Source organism: Peromyscus californicus, unplaced genomic scaffold (assembly GCF_007827085.1).
Source record: "Peromyscus californicus insignis strain IS unplaced genomic scaffold, ASM782708v3 Scaffold_21__1_contigs__length_65335640, whole genome shotgun sequence".
Classification (NCBI taxonomy): domain Eukaryota; kingdom Metazoa; phylum Chordata; class Mammalia; order Rodentia; family Cricetidae; genus Peromyscus; species Peromyscus californicus.
In genome coordinates, this window is record NW_026294514.1 from 55,541,176 (window position 1) to 55,560,575 (window position 19,400).

A 19,400-nucleotide genomic window follows, 5' to 3' on the forward strand; every position below is an offset into this window, starting at 1 on the left:
AATATGCTCCAGTGACCAGCTTGGGGACCATGGGGCTGTGGGTGCACAGGCAGCTGCTCCCGGAACCAGAGGGAGTAGAGGATTCTGACTCTGCCTGAGCATCCCTGGGTCACCCAGCACTTGCAAGAGAAAGCAGGTCCCTCAGGTACAAGGCCCAGATAGTGTTCACCCTGACCCTTCCTGGGGCTGGCTCTGCCCTGTGTTCACTCTGTAGAACTCTGAAATGTGGATTGGTGGTCACCGGGCTTTCCTGGGGCATGGCTTTGTCCATACATCAGCTTCGACTACAGATAACCTTTCCTGCTTGCTAACCCAGGGCCCGCGCCTCCCTTTGGATAACTATGTAGGTAGTGGGTCAGCAGCCTGGTGCCTAACACCAGCATCAATATAGTCCTGAGCTCAACCATCCCCTCCAGCCTCCTTCTCCTAATAGTGTGTGGTGGGGGAGATGGAGTGCAGAGGGAGAGTTCAGGCACCCGTGCCCTTCAAATTCTCCAGTAGACTCAGGGCTTCTCAGGCCAGGCTGCTCTATGAAGCAGGAGGCTATAAGCATCATAGGAGTCTTCAAGGCAGGGCTCAACCCATAGGAGCATGGATACACTCAGACATGAGGGTGACCACTTAGTACCTCTGTGAGCTGACCCAGGGAAGGCAAGGGGCCATGGATGTAAGTTCCCATCTCCTGCTGGCTGGCCCATGGTCCAGAGGGTGACCCTATCATGCCGGAAGCAGGGGTAGTGCCTGCACACTGCAGGGGTACCGAGTCCTGGTTTCCTGCCTTGGAGCATGAAGCATCTCTGGGCATCCAGGTTCTACATGGAAGGGTCTGGAGGAGGGCAAACCCACTCTCAACTCCCAGGCTATGGGGTAGGGACTTTCTGAGGCCTCTCAACCTACAACTCTGACCAGAAGCATCAGAGGAGGCTCCATTCTGGCTCTCAAGTGTCCCTGGGGAGGAGGTGGAGGAAGCCAGCAGGGACATGTTGAGAGAGGAAGCCACAAGAACTCAGTGATGTTGAGTGGCTGGTTTGCCAAAAGCAAACCCCTCTCTGCTAGCTGTTTTCACGGGACATTGTCCAGGCCCCCGGCCGGCCTGGCTCCAGAGTCCGCCCGCTGTTATTGTTGTTCTGTTTTTGGGAAGGGCCAGGGCCTCCCCACTGCTCCCCACCCCCCACCCCCCACATGTGGGAGCCACAACCGTGCCGAGCATTTTCCGCTGAGCTCAGCAGAATCCACCCAGAAGGTCAAGGACCAGGGAAAGGGCCTGTCCATCATAAAAGGAGCTGTACTCATTTCCCGGAGTAGGGGAGATGAAAATAAGCAAAACAAATGGGGGAAGGGCCCCCCTGCCGCCAGGCCACCCCCTCCCTCGCTGTCCAGCACCCCCACTCGCCGCCTCCTGAGGACAACCATCCCTTTTGCAGGAATTTTACAGCCAAATCGCTTAATGTGATTATAATAATTATTTCTTTACTAGAAGTTGTATAAACAGTCTCTTTTGAAATTTCCTGCAGGGAGGCAACTCCAGAGCTCTGCGGGGAGGAGGGCAGCAAGGCAAGCAGGGGAGAGGTGGCAGTGGGGTAGCCTGTGTGTGCATACATGCATGCATGCATGCATGCATGAATGAGGGTATTCATGTGTGCTTTGGTGCACACCCAAAGGACAGGTGTGCATGCATATAAATGTATGCTTACACATACACGGTAGGTATGCTTCTAAGTGTACATGTGTGTTTGCTGTTCATCTTCATGCACATGTATATGTTTTTCGATGTTTGTATGTGCTTTCATATGGGAGCCCCGCGTGTGTGAACAAATGCATTGGGTGTGCATATGCATATTACTTAGTGTGCACGTACCACTTAGTGTGTATCTGTGTTCATAGATGTGTGTTGTCTTAAGTTGCACAAGATGTGCACAAATGTGCATACAAATGGGAGGCATCAACATGTAGGTTTACCTGTGTGTGTGTGTGTGTGTGTGTGTGTGTGTGTGTGTTTACATGTGTGTGAACCCCAAGAAGGTCTGTGGGAACATGCTAGTTCCTCCAGTTGAAAGTGGGGACATTATGCACCAACCTGGCACCTGGGACGCTCTTCTGCAATTATTTCTTTTTTCCACCCCATCCCCCCACCTTTTCAGACTCCCATCACCCCTTATCACTTTCTGGGGGGCTTCCTTACTGAAAACTTGACCTTGCTGTGAGGTTCTTATCCTTCCTCTGACCAGAACAAAGGGGCCCCCTCCCCAGATTCTTCTCTTTCTGCCCCTAGTTTTGAAATTACACTTTGCTTCTCCATGTGGCCGCTGACCAGGCCTCGGCTTTGAAATCTGTTGGAAGGAGCCCGTTCTCTTTGGGGCCAATATAAACAGCCCGTCATGTTCAGTCATGCTCTCTTCCTCTCCCGGGCTCTTGGCCGGCCCCTTGGGGTGTGCTTGGGGAGGGAGAGCCCCTCTCCTCACCACACCAGGCCAGCTGCCCTGCCTGCCAGCCTTGGCACACAGCCCAGAAGCTGTGAAGCTGCTTTGTCCCCACAGGCCCCACCTGGGTTCTGGCTGACCCCCGCCCCCATCCTCAATCCACATACCCTCCTGCCCTTGCCTCTCCCAGGCTCCCCCAAGTCCTGTCAGAACTCCTCAGAAACACCTTTCCATCTGCTTGCCTGCTGGGCCCCTGCCTGGCCTCGCCCTGGCCTCTTCTAGCCCCGCCCAAGACTGTCCCCCACCCTGTTGTGGCCATGTGGTTCCTGGAGCCTCTGTGTGAGCATCAGGGCCCATGACTGTCCCTGAAAAATCCCACCACCATCCCACTTCTCCTGCCTTTCTGCCTTGGGAACCCTAAACTCAGCTTCACTCCACCCCAGCACCCCATCCAACGTAGAGTCTAGGCCTCTAGTGCAGGCAGAGCCTACCTCCCTGGGGGCTCCCCGTGGCTTGTTAGGTGACAGATTTTTAGATAGACTCTTCTCACGGCTGTGTCACAGTGGCCTCTCAGGCCGGCTTTGGGAGGAGGCTATAGCCACCATACAATGACAGCTCCCTGTATCTGAGTCCCAGTCTCTGAACTGTGTGGAAGCGTAGGTTAGGCTGGGGTGACCCTGGGGAGCCCCTGGGGAGCCTCTGGAGCCTGTGCCATGGTTTTGATCAATTGTCCAGGGCTAGTGTCCCTGGGTAGCCAGCCTCTGACTGTCCCAACAGGACCACAGATGCTCTGTGGTCTTCCTGGGAAGAGGCAGGGCCCGTGGTAGCCATGACTGGGCCTCACAGCTACCTGTAGCAAACCACAGCATCTCTGCTTTCCCTCAACAGTGGCTTCTGTCCTCTCAAGCCTCTCACAGCCAAATCTATCACTTTGGGCTAGAAAAAAAACCTTCTTCTACGAGGCCATGGTCAGCTTTCCCCAGCTGATGCCAGGAGCCAGGTACCATTTCACCCCTCTGAGAGATGCCACTGGTTGCCGAACCAAATGGGTCTGTCCGTTTGACTCTTGCTGGTCTTGTGGCACCCTCCTCTCTGGGCATCCTGACTCTCCCAGTACCCTCTTCACTGTACTCGAGAGGCCCACCTCCTCACCTCTCTCCTCACACGGCTCCGCTCGGCTGCTATCTCTCGGAGCTTCTCTCTCAGAGTTTCAGCTTCTCTCTGGTGGGTGGAGATGGCCTCCTCAAACTGGACCTGGAGAGTTCTCAGCTCTGTGGTCATGGTGGTGATGGTGGCCTGGAGATACAAAGACCCCTGGAGGCTGGTCTGAGGCCTGACGGCCAGGTCATGAGAGGAAAGAAGCATCGTGGGATGAATGCTCCCCATGAAAGGGAGCTTGGGCTCTGAAGTCCCATGCCCATGTCTCTTCGCTTTCCTTCTGGGGTTCCCGAGCCATCAGATCATGGCAAGTGAGTGGGCATGGCCTGGTTGGGGAGTTTCAGGTGTCCTTTTTCTGCCTTACATTCCTGTTTAGCCCACTTTATATAGAGAGGGGACGGGAACAGCTGCTTAGCAGGTCCGGCCCTCAATGGCACTAGCACGTGGGCTACCTGGCCAAGCAATGGATCTGGGGCTAACCATCTACCCCAGTGAAACTTTTTGGTCACTCAGGTCACCCAGGTCTGCTTGGACTTAGGGCATTCTGAGCCCTTGGCTCTGAGACCTGCAGCATCCACTATAGTCAATGTTGAGTCAGTGTTGGGTGAAGAGGCTGAAATCCCAGTGGAGGGATGTGGTGAGGGGCCGGACACTGCTCACCACATACGTCCTGTCCACCCGGCACCCAGTTTCCTGACCTTTCCAATGGGTAGGTGGCAGGAGGGGACACCTACCTTCCTGCCATCTACAAATACACGTGCCCCAGTCACATATGCAGAATGCTGCCATCCCTGCTGGGCAGTAGGACAGTGCCGTGAACTAGGTGCAGCCCAGGTCTGCTGTCCTGTTACACCACAGCCTGTTCCCGTCTCTCCAGGGGTCTGTTAACTACTGAGCACCCAAAGGAGGTCCTCTAGGCACCAGCTCCCGGGTTCAGTCTGAAGCACTTGCTTGTCCACAGACAAAGATGTTACTATCCGCACCGCGATGAGGCCCAGCGCGGTCTCCTGTTAGGACTCTTCCCCACTCACTCTGGGCCCCAGCCCAGGCCTCGTGTGGTTCTTTCCCACGACTGTAAGGTCCTCAGCATTTGGAAGAACACACTCTTCTCCCGTAATAGGCTACTGTGTCTGGGAGGCTGGGGACCATCTAGGCGAAGAGTTGGGCCCCGGGTGGTGTCAGGGTCCCTCTAGAGACTGCATTGCTACAGAGGGGCCAGTGCAATGCAGAGACCCCACTCCCACACCTGCATTCTGCAGGCCTCCATCGGGGGTTACAGCTGGATCGAGGCTCCCATCAGCCCCACCTCTTGCTCTGACCCTTGGCCGCTGCTCTCCTTCTCAATGGGCACGAGTCACCCAGGATGGCCAGGTCATGGCTTTGTGCCCACAGGGTCCAGAATTGCTTGCTCAGGGAGGCTGCAGTTTTCTGTGAATCTTGGGGACCAGCTCCTGGAGGCAGTGGTGACTCAGGCCAGCAGGCCCCTCCACCCGTCGGTGGCTCGGTCCCATGTCACCCCACAGCTGGGGTTCCTTGGCTGTACTTCCTCTCTCTCAGCGGGTTTTAATTTCCATTTTCTAAGCTGAGGTGGCAAAAGAACCCTTAATGAGCTCCCCGAGGAGCCGTGCTGGCTGGAAGGCCTGGTCCTTAGCCCAGGGGGAGATTTGGCCAGCATGAGAGAAAGCTCCAGAAGCCAGTGCTGGCTCCTGCAGAGGCTGGTCTGTGAGCAGGAGGTGCCAGCTCCCAGGGTCTCAGGATGAGACTGGTAAGGCTGCGTTGTGGAGAGAAGGGCATAGCCATAGACTGAGACCCCTCCAGGCCTGTGCCAGGGAAGTGCTGTCCAGCCCTGGTGAGCGGCTGTGGGTGAGAGAAGACAGAGCAGGATGGATAGGAGCAAGGGGGAGCTTCTGGAGCCTGGGTACCACTTAGGTTTCCCTATTCTGTGATGTGGAGTCAGAGTTTATGTATTGGGGGGGGGGGTCATACCTTATTGCCATACCACCTCCTACGACACAGCACTGGGGACCAGCCCCTGTCTACTTCTATCTGAATCACCAGGACGCCCTCCCCCAGGGCCTGCCACCTCTGCACACCTGCCTCTCACTCCAGCTGGGTGGTCTTCTCTCACTCCCCAGGTGGGCAACAAGAACAGATCTCCAAGAGTCAAAGACCAGCCACAGGGACAGCCTCAGCTCCTCCTCTGGAGGCCGTCTCCAACAGTAAGACAGGAGCAGTTGTATGCCTGCTCACAACTGGATTTACTAGAACTAGCCTGAGCACAGGCAGGCAAGGCTGGCGCTATACGGATCAGAACGTGGGACACAGGCCTGGGTCTACCCCTCTCCTGGCTGTTGATATTCAGTATATGGTCCAGCCTGGCCCTTCTGTCAGTCTTGATCAACTCTGATTCCCAGGAGCACCAGCCTGGAAGAGTCCCAGTGCCCGTAGCCACCCCAGGCAGGGGCCGAGGCATAGACAGCCACAATCACTTGGCTATTCCTGCCTTTGAGATAGCAGCTTCTTCCAGCAGGAAGCTTGGAGGCCCCAGGGGGACATCAGACTCAGGAAGACACAGAGGGTACTATATACTTCTAGGACCAGACAGAAAGGGGGTATCCTGGGGGCTCTGCCGGGACTTGCTTGGCCATACATGACCAGGCTGGGAACTGTCAGTGGGGCTCACCTCAGCTTGCGCTTGCTGGTTCTGGGCCTCTTGACGGGTCCGTTCCAGCTCCTTATTGGCCCCAGAGAGCTCCTTGCTCAGCAGGTTCTTCTCTGCTTCCTTCAGAGACATTGCCTGCACATGAGGAGACAGAGTGCTCGTGAGGCAGCTGAGGAGCTGGGGAGCTGAGTGGAAGTGCGGCTCCCTCTCCGAGGCACAGCAGAATGCTCCATGTTGAATTTCCTGCCAGGCTTACCAGCTTTTCTTTGCACACCCAGCCACTGGGCAGGGGGTGGTTCTGAGCTCAAGCCTTTCCTGGTAACATACTCCTTCGTCCTACTCTTCCCCTTCGGGTGTTCAGCAACCCTTCATGCCATTCCCATCCTTCCCTGGCCCTGGTTCTCACCGGGCAGGCTGGTGTTTCATGATTCCCTATCCTCCTAGGCACTGCTTCCTACGGTGATCAGGAAGAAGCCACTGATGGCACTGTACCCCAAGGATGTCTGTCTCACCAAGGGTGTGAGCGGGACACAGCAGCCAGACTCGGGGAGACCCAGCTCCCAGAGTGGCGGGGCAGGAAACAGACTTCAATCATGTCCCAGTCGTACCATAGATCATGCCAGCCAGGGAAGCCCCCAGAGCCTTGGACACCAGCTCAGGGAGAGTCCTGGCTGGTGAATACAGACAGGCGAGGGGTGTGATGGGCCAGTCCCACCGGGAGCTGAAATCAAACTGGTTCTCTGACTTGTCCTGGTTATGTCTGAGGTAAACTACGGCAGCAAGCACAGCGCCTTCCTGGCATTCCAGTCCTTCTGCTGAATCCCTAGTTGAGGGTCATAGCACTTCCTACACTTGTAACCACTCTGGTCAGGATGGGTGGTTAGCTTCCAGCCACTACACTTCTAATCTGTGGGGTCTGCACTCATTCCTGGCAGCTAGGATGGGTTGCATTGCTGAGGAATTTAAAAATGACAGTAGTCCCCGAGGAAGAGGTGGCGAGAACCCCATTCTCCATGTTTTGAAGAATTAAAAAACAAAGAAAACCAACCAAACAACCCGGTGCTCCTCACATAGCCTCTGCCTGCCAGAACCCAAGCTTGCTTGCTTCTGCCTCATTCTGGTAACCTGCCCACCCCTGGCTGTGAGACCTTGGAGGCCTGGGATCTTGATCTGCCTTCTTGAATTTCTCACTAAGGGGCAAAGCAAGAGTAGTCAGTGTCTTGTTCCGTTGAGACTCAGTCCACACAGACTCTCTTATTGCCTGAGGCCTCCCGAAGACTGCCTTCTGGTTTAAACTGTCAGCTTCCTCCAGGAGGTATGGCATGCGAGATCTGCCGCCCGATCTTCCCCATCTGGCACCATTGACATGATTGGCAGCAGATAGTGCAGGCAGAGGGCCAGGGAAAGTCCACTGGCTGCTGCGGTGACCATTGCCCACATGCCTGGCTTTCTGTATTATAGCCCGGGAGCACAATGTTATTGTGGTCATGTTGTGGGCAGGGAAACCATCTTCTCAGCCTGTTCTGCTCTTACTGACTCTCCTTTCTTGGGACTCTTTGTGAAACCAGGAAGCTGCAGTCAGATGAGAATAGGTGGGTGTGGCCTGGTGGGTGGTCTCAGATGGCAGGCAGTGAGGGACTGCATAGGGCCTTACCACTGCCCATGCCCCAGGTAAGTTGTTTCTATGAGCATCTTCTCATACACCCATGGGGGTGATGTCACTGTGTTCCAAGTGTCTCGGGATCCCCCACAGCTGCACCCTCAGCTTCAAGCTCTCTCTGTTCTCCCTGACTCCAGCCTCATTACCCCAGTCGTGTTACTCCTGCTTGGAACAGCCCTGTTTTCCTTACTTGAACCTGGTGTGTAGGACCTTCAAGGCTCCTCTGAGGTCCTTACCATTCAGCTCACACAGATTCTGGTGGCCACACTGACACATGCATCCCAGATATCCCTGAATGCTCTCTTCCCAGTCTCTTGCTCCCATCTCAACACCCTGCTCCTCTTGCAAGGCCTTAGCTTCCTCCAGTACAGGCCACAGTTAAAATCACGGCTCCCATGCCCAGACCGTACACTGTGCAGCTTCGGACAGGAGACCAACTTCTTAATTTCCTACCAGTCAAATAGGCCTATAAGGCTTGTGCCCTAGAATGTTGACAGTCAATTAGAAACAGTCTGGTCACAAACCCTGCCTCTTCCAGCCACCCACATCCTCTCCTTGCAATCTGTGACTGGTGCAGAGAGGTTATTGCCCTTGCTGACGTGGTGGCATGCTTGTGTGTGTGTACTTTTCTGCTCAATTCACTAAGCAATAGACTCCTTAGGATGGCCCAGTTCCTTGGGGAAGCCTGGGCTCAAGGGTAACCTTTCAGACCTAGTATCTAGACCTGTAGGATGGAAGAATGGCCAGGTTGGATGAGCACTATGTGGCTGGACCTTGCAGATGATAGGGTGACTGGCTGATCAGGTGAGTGAGTTGACAGACACATGGATGAATAGTTGGGTACATGGGTAGGTAGCTGAATGTATGGCTAGCTGGAAGGGCACCTCAGTGGGTAGACAAGTGGATGGCCAGGTAACTTAATGGATGGACGGTCAGCTGTGTGGATGGATAGCTGGGCATATTTCTGGATGGCCATGTACGTGAGTAGAAACCGGGGAGCGTAGAAAGGAAGATGTACAGCCAAGTAAGGAGAAGGAAGATGGCTGAGCGGAAAGACATTCAAGTGCATGGATGGGCAGGTGGGTGGAAAGAAAGATATAATGTATAGATGTGTGTGTGTGTGTGTGTGTGTGTGTGTGTGTGTGTGTGTGTGTGTGTGTGTGTGTAAAGGGGTGGTTAGATGATGTATGAATGTGTGGATGGATGGTTGGTATATGGGCATGTGGATGAATAGACGGGTGTGTAGATGGATGGATGAGTAGATGGGTAGATGTCTGTTCGGCAGGATTCCTGTGGCAGCACAAAGCTGTATCAATCTGGAAAGGATGCACCTGCTTGGGGGAGGCTTCAGCGCAGCCCTTGTGCTGGGACCAAGAAGCGTGAGGTGGGCGAGGCTCCCAGTTCCCATGCCATCATCACCTGCTGCATCTCGTGCTCCAGCTGGAGGAGGCTCTCGTCCCGCTCCTGCTTCAGGCTCTGAATTTCCCCCTCCAGAGCCTCCCTCTCGGCTGTGCCTCTTGTCACCAGCTCTTTCTGCCGTTCCATCCACTGGGCAGCCACCTCCTTCTCCTCTGCCAGGGATAAACTGAGGGTCTCCTGGCCAAGGCGAAGGATAGGCTGTGAGGTCGGGGCTGGGTGACTGGTAGGCACTTGAGGCTCGGGGTTAAACCTCTGCAGCTGGGCCAGGTCCTCTCTGTGGGCCAGCGCCTTCCCGGACTTCTTAAACTGTGGAGAGCGGCCAGGTCCCTCCCCCTGCTCCTCCATCTCTGCTTGTTGGGAGGACATGGCAGACCAGTGGCCAAGTGGGCCCTCGGGAGCTAGGCTGGTGGTCCAGCATCAGCTCTCCCTTTGTCTTCTCTACAAGATCCCCCAGACAGAAGCTGGGAAGGGTCTCTCTGGGTGTCAGCATCTACCATCCCATAATAATCTAGCAGATCTTAAGCTGTTCCTGAATCTCTACCAAGTGCCACTGGTACAGGGGCATGGACATAAGGAGGGATGAGTATACAGATAGGTAGATGGATGGATGGATGGATAACAGGCAGGTTGGATATACATATAGATGGAGGGATGGCTAGATGGATGAATGGATATACATATAGATGGAGGTATGGACAGATGGATGTGTGTTTGGAGGGATGTGTGGATAGACAGATGGGTGTGTGTCTATATGGATGAGTAAATGTGTGGATAGATGGACAGATGGATGGATGAATGGATGGAGGGATCGATGTGTGAGTGGAAGAATGGGATGGAACACACAAGGCCTCCAGGGCCACATGACTCTGGTGGTACAGCTCTGACAGGCACGAGACTCTGTTTGTTCAGCAAGGGTAGCGAATCTTCAGGATTGGTCCCTTCTGTGAGCAAGGGCCTGCCCTGCACATCAGCTGCCCCTCCCCCATACTGCACCAGGCCTTCCCGGACTTCTTAAACTATGGAGAGCGGCCAGGTCCCTCCCCCTACCCCTCCATCTCTGCTTGTTGGGAGGACATGGCAGACCGGTGGCCAAGTGGGCCCTCGGGAGACAGACCTTCTCCCTCTGTAGCCGGGCCAGGTCCTCTCTGTGGGCCAGCGCCTGGCGCTCCAAGGCCAGCTGTGCCTCCTGCTCCTGCTGTGTGGCCTGCTGCCGCAGCTGTCCCAGATCCCACCGCAGCTTCGTCTCTCGGACTTCCCAGTCACTTTTCAGCCGCTCCATTTCCACTGTGAAGGGGCAGGTGTGTCACCACAGCGCCCTCTGTCCTTTGAAATTGCCCACTTAAGAGGCCGTTGCCTGCTCTGCTAGCACATGGCGGGTAGGCCAAGTGGGGACACGGATACTGGGAATGGGTACAGGGCAGGAAGCCCCTGTACCAACCCTGTGGCTGCACCTCAGGTCTGAGCTCAGAGTTGGCCACAGAACAGGATGGGCCAGGCATCCCCCTGTACATCACTCACAGTCACACAAGCTCCAAATCCCCGGGTCTTCCCCTACAGGGTGGTCCAGGGAGGGAGAACAACACCTATAAGGACTGAGTTCACCCCAACAGTGACTTGTGAGTAGGGACAGGGAGAGTCTACCTAGTACAGCACCTTGCAAAGCCCTGCGAGCGAGCTGAGCAGCCTGGGCCTCCCCTTCCAGCTGCTCCTGCTGGGTCTGCAGCTGAGTTGTTAGCTGTTGGGCCTCCAAGAGGCCGTTCTCCAGAGAGTCCCTCTCAGCCCTGTGGAGAAGCATCGGACAGCAGACATATCATAACCCACGTGGTCCCGCGGCGTCTCACGGTTTGAACGTGTAAGAATCAGTTGTACCCTACACAAAAACACGTTTCAGGCCGAATGAAAAACCAAATCCAGAAACAAAACAAAACAAACAAGCCATAGCAGAATAACTCAGAATTGTAAAATGGAACAGATGCAGAGGGTGTTTTAATCTTCTTAAGCTCGACACGAAAGTCAGAATAAAAATAAAATAAAGAGGCCAACAGATCTGGATATACTTAAAGGAGGGAGGGATAGTTTTCCATAGAAGAGATTCCATAAATCAAGTTGGAAGGAAAGGGCAGGTAATGAAACCCATCACTTTGTCTGCTAACTTAAGAAACTGATCTTTAAAAATTATAAAAAAATAAGATGACAAGGCGCAGAATTGGAAGAAAATCTGGTTTAGTATATAAACATAGGGGTAAGCATCCCTCATATGTAAAGAGTTCCTGCCAATCATTAACAAAATCAGCAAATGAGAAAAGTAACAGTTACAAAGAAAACATCAAATAGACAAAAGCACACAAAGTGTACTTTACCTTACCTGGAGAGATCAGGGCCCAGGGAGATTCTAACCACAGCCAGGCTGTATCATTAATCATACACCAGATTAGCAAAGGATTAAAAGCAATCATGTCTAGTGTTAGTGAGAGAGTGGAGGGGGAGACTAAGTGTGCTGACTTTGCCCTGGCAAGACCACACCCAGGTGCCAACTCTAGAGACACCTCACAGCCAGGGACAGGATGCTCACTATGGCTTTATGCGGGGTGTTAGCTGGAATGCCAAAAAAAAAAAAAAAATGGGAAAATGTTGCAGACATCATGGTGCATCTAATGTATGCAGCAACATGCACTTGGCAAGGGAGGAGTCACCCACAGAACCACCACCAGAGCTGGAGTGCTGCAGGCAGTGTGACTCCACTGCGGGAAAAGGAGCCCAGACGCATTTGCACGCAGAGGTCATCATTCAGAAAATACATGGAGCGAGGTATACCAACCCACAACTTCCGGGGTTCTTGTGGGGGTAACTGAAAACAGCTTGACTTGCTGACCATAAGTGACCTACCAACCCAGCCCACCAGCATGAGTTGTCACTGAGCTGTGATTCCACCACGACACTCCAATTTAATGTCCTCATAATGCAGCATCAAGGTTTGTTCTCAGTGGGTGAGGGAAGCCATGGCCCTTCAGTCTGACAGTCTCACCACAGCTCCTGGGTTGTCCTGTAGAGCGCCAGAAGCCTGCCAGGACCTCCTGATGTGTGAGGGAAAGGTCCTCTGGGCCCAGACTACAAGCTCTAGAAGCCTCACCACCCGCCACACCACACCCTGTCCCTCTTGTTAACTACGCATTTCCTGCTCCGAGAGTGAACATGTCGTCTGCCAGAGTGTTCTTCCCAGTTGTGAACGGAGAACATTCTTCCGTTAGCTGCTTTGAAGCCTTCCTCCTAGAACTGTGACCGGTTTTGTCTAGGGGACATGGCCTCTGACCCTCTGGTGTCTGCTCACAGCCTGGGGACCTGAGAATGTGTCCAATCTCTTCTTCCACAGAGGCATCTCACTGGGTTTGAGCTCGAGGGTAGAAGCCTGGTATCACACAATGGGTCAGCTGCAGCATGAGGTGTAGGTGGGAGCCTGGCCCATCCTCCCGATGAGCGGCCAGCACTCCATGAATGGAGAGAGGTATGGTTCAGGCAAGCCGCCGCCGGCAGCCCTGCCACCAAGGCTTTAGCTGGTCGTCATGGTACACTGATGGTTCTTCAGGGCTGCCCGGTGCAATGGCTCTGGGTCCAGAGGTCGAGGCTGGAGCCGGGGAGTGTGGGAGTGGGATCCTACCCATGGAGGGCTCTCACCAGATTCACATTAACCAGGCTCACATTCTGGGCAGCATATGTTTCCAGGGATGAGGACTCTTGTCCACCTGGGAAGCCTCCCCAAAACATGCCATTTGGATGTCTGCACCAGCTTTTATTCAGAAAGTTCAGTTTTGACAAGTTGAAAAGCTGGGTCCCTCTAGTTCCCTATGGCCCTAGTTTCTGGAGTTCTGGGAGGAACTCCTCCAGGAAGCCCTCCATGACTGAGTAGGCTCTGGGAAGAGAAAGCACCAACCAGCCTTGGGTCTCTGCAAAGGCCTTGGGACCAGGCTAAGCTACCACTGTTCACGCCTCCGCATTCCCACTCCAAGTTCTGGATGCTGTCCTGTTGGTTGTGGGGGTTCCCTCACCTCCACTGTCAAGACCATCGTTCCCTGGGTAGACCCTACGCCAGGCTGCACAGCTTTGTGCCTCTGGCTCCTAGGACTGCTAGGGAACAACCACTGGGCAGAAGTTTCAGATGGGCTCTCTTGCTACCTCTAGGTATCTCTCTGGGAATGAAATCTCAAAGCCACTCAGCAGAAGGAAGCAGGAGGGGGGGGCGGGGATCTCTGGGGTTGTAGAAGCTTCCAGACACAGGCAACCTGAAGCTCCACCCTGAACTCCTCATTCTTCAGGAAGAAAGTGCATATCTTTCTTTGGCTGGGCTGAGCTGAGTTTCTGGTCTCACAGGGTTGCCCCCCTGTCTTTAGGAAGCTGACCCCAGGGCACCCCATCTAATACTGAACCACCTCAAAGGCACAATGTCTCCTCTCTATACAGGCCCATAACACCAATGCTGACAGCAGACATACCCTGCCCTACGCCACTGTGTCAATATCGCGCCCCTGCAGTCATAACCCCACGGGCTGTCTGAAGGCAGGATCATGAGTCAGGGCACACCTCAGATCTGCTGCCTCCTTAGTCACAAGCTCACGATGTCTCTCCAGGGCTTCCTGCTTAGCCAGTAGTTGGGTCCGCTCCTCCGACAGAGTGTTCTTCTCGTGGAGAGCTTCCTGAAGGATGTCCATCTGGGCCTCCTGGTCCTGCAGGCTCTGCGCCAGCTGCTTCTCCAGGGCCTGCTTCTTGCATGTGACCTAGGGGAGGAAGAGGGACCATCGGACAACGGAAAGAGAGTGAGCAAATGGGAAGAGGCTGCTGAGGGTAAGGGAGGCATGGGAAGAAGATGGCATGGAGGTGACAGGAGACACAGTAGGCTGACATAAGAGGAGGCATCAACACTCATAAACTCATGGATGGACTTTCCAGTAGAGGGGATGGCCACTCTGAAATCTTGGAGGACGTGTGATAGAAATGGGTGTTTCTAGGGAGGAGCCAACTGTCCATCTCCCTGGCAACCTTTGCTAGACTTTGAGTGCCCAGGGAGCTGGACATGTGGCACAGGGGTGCAGATGCAGCACAGGGCACAGTCTAGTGTTTCCACCAGTAGCCTCAACAGGGTCTGGACAAGGCCTCTGGGAGCCCTAGGGCTGCAGAAGCAGCAAGGACTGGAGCAGCTGAGCTCCTGGAGCAGGAACAGCCCCTTGGGCCTCTTCTCTCCTCAAGACATTTGCTGCTTTGTAGTCTGGGCTGGGAAGATCCTGAGGAATTCACAGTTACCAGGAACACCGTAAGTCTGATTTTGTTCCATTGTCCACAGAGGGCTTGACTCGAGTCATCGCTGTGAGCCAACTATGGGCCGGGCACTCCTGCAGACTGAAGCTTGGGAGAGACACTTAGGAGGCAAGACCTAGCGAGAGGAAAAGGTCACTAGGAACAGGCCCTTAGGGGATCCTGTCCCTTTCTCGTCATTATCTCCCTGCTCCCTGTCCTCTATGAGCTGAACTGTCACTGCTTCCTTCTCCTTTTCCTCTTCCCTATTTTTAAGACACCGTGGTATTTTGTCTCAAAACTGGCCCAGAAATATGGGGCCAAATGACCATGGCCTGAACCCCCTTGAAATCATAATCCCAAATGCAAGGTCCTCTTAAATGTCTTTGTCACTCTTTTATTGCTATGAAGGGACATCATAACCAAGTCAGCTCTTATAAAAGAAAACATTTAACAGGGGGCTCGCTTAAAGTTTCAGAGGCTTAGTCTATTATCATCATGGCAGGAGCATGTGACCCTCATGGCGCTGAAGTAGCTGAGGGCTACATCCTGATCCACAGGCGGGGGGCGGGGCGGGGGAAGGTGCTGTGGGCTTTTGAAACTTCAAAGCCCACCTCCAATGACTCACTTCCTCCAACAAGGCCACACCTCCTAATCCTTCTAATCCTTTCAAACAGTTCCACTCCCTGGCAACTGAACATTCACATATATGAGCTTATGGAGTCCATTCTCATTCAAACCACCATGATTAATATGTCAGATGTTTTGCCACAGTGACAGGAACGTAACTCACCCAGCAAGGCAACCCAAACATGAGAGTCCCTTTCAAGCAGGACCTGGGCAAGTGAAGCTTAGCATGAAGGACAGCAAGTGTTAGTTTCCACGCTGTCCTGCCCACCTGTGCTTCTCACACTCTGACGGGTATCAGAGTCAGCTGGAGGCTAACTGAACTCCATATTTGAAAGTCCTCCTGAGGGAGTGTCTGACTCAGTGGATCAAGAATTTGCATTGTTGCACACTTAGAAATCCATGTGAAATTGATATGAGATGTACTGAAGACCTCACCCAGGCACATGAAAACACAGAAGGCTAACTTTTTGTTCTTGGGCAAACTTCAGGACCTAGGAAATACTGATCAGAAGAATAAAAAAAAAAAAAAAAAAAAAAAGAAAGCCTGGCCTGGGTGTCCATGCATATAATCCCAGCAGACGGGGAGATGAAGGCAGGAGGGTTGCTACAAATTTGAAGCCAGGGTGGGCCACATAGTGAGAGTTTCAGGATGCTGTCTCAAAATCAAATCAAACCAAACCCAAACGAGTCTACCACAACAAAATAAAGCAATGATTAAAAATGTAAAAAAAATTTGTCCAAGTTAAAATTCTATGTTCTGCAAAAAATACTATTAAGAAAATCAAGCTGGGTGGTGGTGGTGCATGCTTTTAATCCCAATATTCAGGAGGCAGAGGCAGGCGGATCTCTGAGTTTGAGGCCAACCTGGTCTACAGAGAGAGTTCCAGGACAGCCAGGGCTACACAGATGAAAGAAAGAAAGAAAGAAAGAAAGAAAGGAAGGAAGGAAGGAAGGAAGGAAGGAAGGAAGGAAGGAAGGAAGGAAGAAAAAAAGGAAAGAAAGAAAGAAAGAAAGAAAGAAAGAAAGAAAGAAAGAAAGAAAATGGAAAGATAAGACACTACTTGGGGAAAGCATTCACAGTACATCTAGCTGACAAAGTACTTGTATCTATACATATAAAAAACTCCTACATAGACCAAAACACAAAATCCACATTTACAAAACACACGAAATCCTAAAAAGGACACAAATTCAACAGGCTCATGAAAATGTGCCAACATCATCACTAGTTACCTTGGAAACAGGAATCAAAGCCTAGTACATAGAACATCACACAGAGAATAGCTTAAAAAGTAAAACAGATGATATCAAATGCTGACAAGGCTAAGGAGCAGCTGAAATGACAGAACCACTTCTGAATTCACCACACTCCTTCACAACGACTCCCATAATTTTACTCTTTGTATTTGCTCAAGAACAGTGAGAAGTGAGTATACAAAGGTTTTTAGGAGCCTTATGTATTACTGCCCAAGCCAGAAACGGCACAGGTGTTCAGAAACAGTGAGGAAGTAGCTGTGTTTATTCCTACCATGGCATGTAGTCACGTGCAAAAGCAAAGAGCTATGTTACATGTACCTACATGGATGAGTCTTAAAGAGTATGTGGAGAGCTGGGCGGTGGTGGTGGTGCATACCTTTAATCCCAGCACTTGGGAGGCAGAGCCAGGTAGATCTCTGTGAGTTCAAGTCTAGCCTAGTTTATAGAATGAGATCCAGGACAGGCACCAAAACTACACAGAGAAAGCCTGTCTCGAGAAAAAAAAAGTGTGTGGAGAGAGAGAAGCTTGGTGCAAGTGATCCACCCAACCAGTGCAGGGTGCTCCATGTTGGAACAGAGGCTCCTGGGGCCTTAGGCATTTGAGAAAGAAATGGGTGGGCTACGAGGGAAGCTTCTGGACATATTCTCTGTCTTGACTGGTCATCCACAAGGGCACACCACTGTCAACTCATTGTCCTGCCTGTCACCAACACTGGACACTGATTGTATCTTAACAAAAATGGGGATCATGATGGCAAGAATAGGGGCCTGAGGATGGAGAGAGGTCACACTGTCCCACATGAAACAAGGGTGCCTGTATGTCACCAGAGGTCTGAGACCCACCAGAGACATGGTTTCCACACAAGACACATTGTCAAAGACCAACCAAACGGCTTCAGACTCAGTCCACACTGAGTGATTCTTTTGTAGCTCAGTGGGAAGCACAAGAATCTGAGTTCAACCCCAGAACCCATGTTTTAAAAAAAAAATCTGGGCATGGTAGTGTGCTTTTTTAGTCCCAGCCTTGGGCACTGGTCACTCATCAGCCATTCTGGCTTACTCAGTGAGCTCCAGACCATCGAGAGACCCTGTCTCATGAACAAGGTGGATGGGGGCTGGAGAGGCAGCTTAGCTGTTCTTCCAGAAGACCCAGGTTCAATTCCCAGCACCCACATGGTGGCTGACAATTATCTGTAACTCCAGTTCTAGGACGCCCTCTTCTGGCCTCCACAGGCACCATACACAGTTGGTGCACAGACATACATGCCAGCAAAACACCTATATACTTTAAAATAAAAAATTAAAAAAAAAAAGCAACCAAGGTAGTGGGTGATGCCTGAGGAGTTACATCTGAGGTTCACATGGATGTGCACATATAAATGCACCCACATGTGCATGTACACCTGTACATAAACATAAAACAAAACAAAAACCCCCAAAGATACCCAACAACCAAAAGACAGGAACTAAACAAACACACAAAGGCTTGAATGACGAGTAGCAGGAGAGTTCAACTGTGCACACGCAGACTGGGCATCAGAGGCCAGGAGCAGAAGCCCAATCGAAACGTGGAGGGCATACCTGACTCAAAGCCCCCTCCTACCCACACCCCACGCCTGCCCCCTGGAGCTCCAACAGGGGATCACGTGTGCTGCTGTTGGCTCCTCCGTCCTGTGGATCCTGACAACTTCAACTCAGGTCCTCAGCCTTGTGCAGAAGGCACTTTATCCATGGACCCACCTCTTTAACCCTCTTCAGAGGTACAATAGCAACAGCAGGACAGACGTGTGACTGCCCACAGCCTGGCCTCACCTGGCCCACGTGCTCCCGGAGCTGGGCACTCTCCTGGCCAAGCAGGGCCACCTGCCCCTCTAGATGTTCCTGCTTTTGCTCCAGGTGCCCACACGTCTCCTGGAGACTTCTCCGTTCAGCCCGAATGAGGCCTAGCTGCCGCTCCGCCTGCGCCAGCTGCTCCCTGACGCCGGCTTGCTCCTGCTCCAGCATCTTCTGCTGCTCCCGAAGCTGGTCCCTCTCCTGCTCCAGCTGCAGAGCAGGTAGGAAGACATTTAACCTTTGGACCACACACCCCGAGTGCCCACAAGCCAGCCACCCATGTAGGCCTTCCATGGAGATGCTGTGGTCCCTGCTTCGGGCCTGACCAGGATCAGTGGTCAGGTCCTGCATCTCACCTCCAGCACCTACTCTTGGGATGGTGGCCTCAGTCCAAGCAGGAAAGAGATCTGGGGTATGCAGATGACAGGACAAGCCCACAGAGAAAGTTCAGGGGCACCCTGGCGGAAGTGAGGCCTTGGCTCTTGCCTTACCTGAAGCACCAGATGGTTTAGGGTGTCTTTGTCCTGGGAAAGCCCTTCCGTCAGGGCAGCCATCTTGGCCAGTGAGTCCCGCTGCTCTGTCCCCTCCGACGTCAGCCGTGCCACCAGCAATTCCAAATCAGCATTGCTAGATTCAGCCTGTGAGGCGTAGTGGTCACCCAGAGATGGCTCCTAGGAGAGGCTTCAGATTCTTCCCAGGAGAATTAAGGTTCTGACTAGAGTTAGTGACTGGTGGCCCAAGGAGATTCCCTAGGAGCAGATGTGGCCATCGGGGTTGGGAGGGCAAGGTGTCAGGAGTGAGGCTGGTGTACAATGGCGGTGACTAGGAGCCCTGGTAGTGGTCCAGGCCACGTGGGTAAGGACAGAGGCAAGGACTATGTGTACTGGGGTACATACCCGGGCCAGGGCACCACGCAGGCTCTCCCTTTCAGCCTCCACGATGTCCCTCTGCAGCTGCATTGAGCTGAGTGCCTCCCGGGCCGTGGCCAGCTCCTTCCTGAACCCAGAGACCTTCTCCTCCAGCTGTTCCAGGCGGCCCTGGCTGAGGCCCCGCGGCCAGAAGGCAAAGTCGGGTGGTC

General features: G+C 53.1%; 1 protein-coding gene across 5 annotated transcripts in view; it reads right to left on the reverse strand.

Annotated features, from left to right (window-relative positions):
* The window catches only part of Crocc2 (ciliary rootlet coiled-coil, rootletin family member 2), a 63,667-nt gene that overhangs the window by 19,624 nt on the left and 24,643 nt on the right, over nt 1-19,400 (reverse strand). For 3 of the 5 annotated variants that reach the window (XM_052750349.1, XM_052750347.1, XM_052750351.1), the window contains 9 exons: nt 19,219-19,363; nt 18,814-18,960; nt 18,302-18,532; nt 13,895-14,088; nt 10,961-11,100; nt 10,434-10,603; nt 9,320-9,496; nt 6,262-6,375; nt 3,573-3,716 (listed from right to left, as the gene is read on the reverse strand). In XM_052750349.1, the coding sequence (XP_052606309.1) occupies nt 3,573-3,716; nt 6,262-6,375; nt 9,320-9,496; nt 10,434-10,603; nt 10,961-11,100; nt 13,895-14,088; nt 18,302-18,532; nt 18,814-18,960; nt 19,219-19,363 (1,462 nt within the window). The remainder of the gene's footprint in view (nt 1-3,572; nt 3,717-6,261; nt 6,376-9,319; nt 9,497-10,433; nt 10,604-10,960; nt 11,101-13,894; nt 14,089-18,301; nt 18,533-18,813; nt 18,961-19,218; nt 19,364-19,400) is intronic. The other 2 variants (XM_052750350.1, XM_052750348.1) reach the window with 1 other exon arrangement.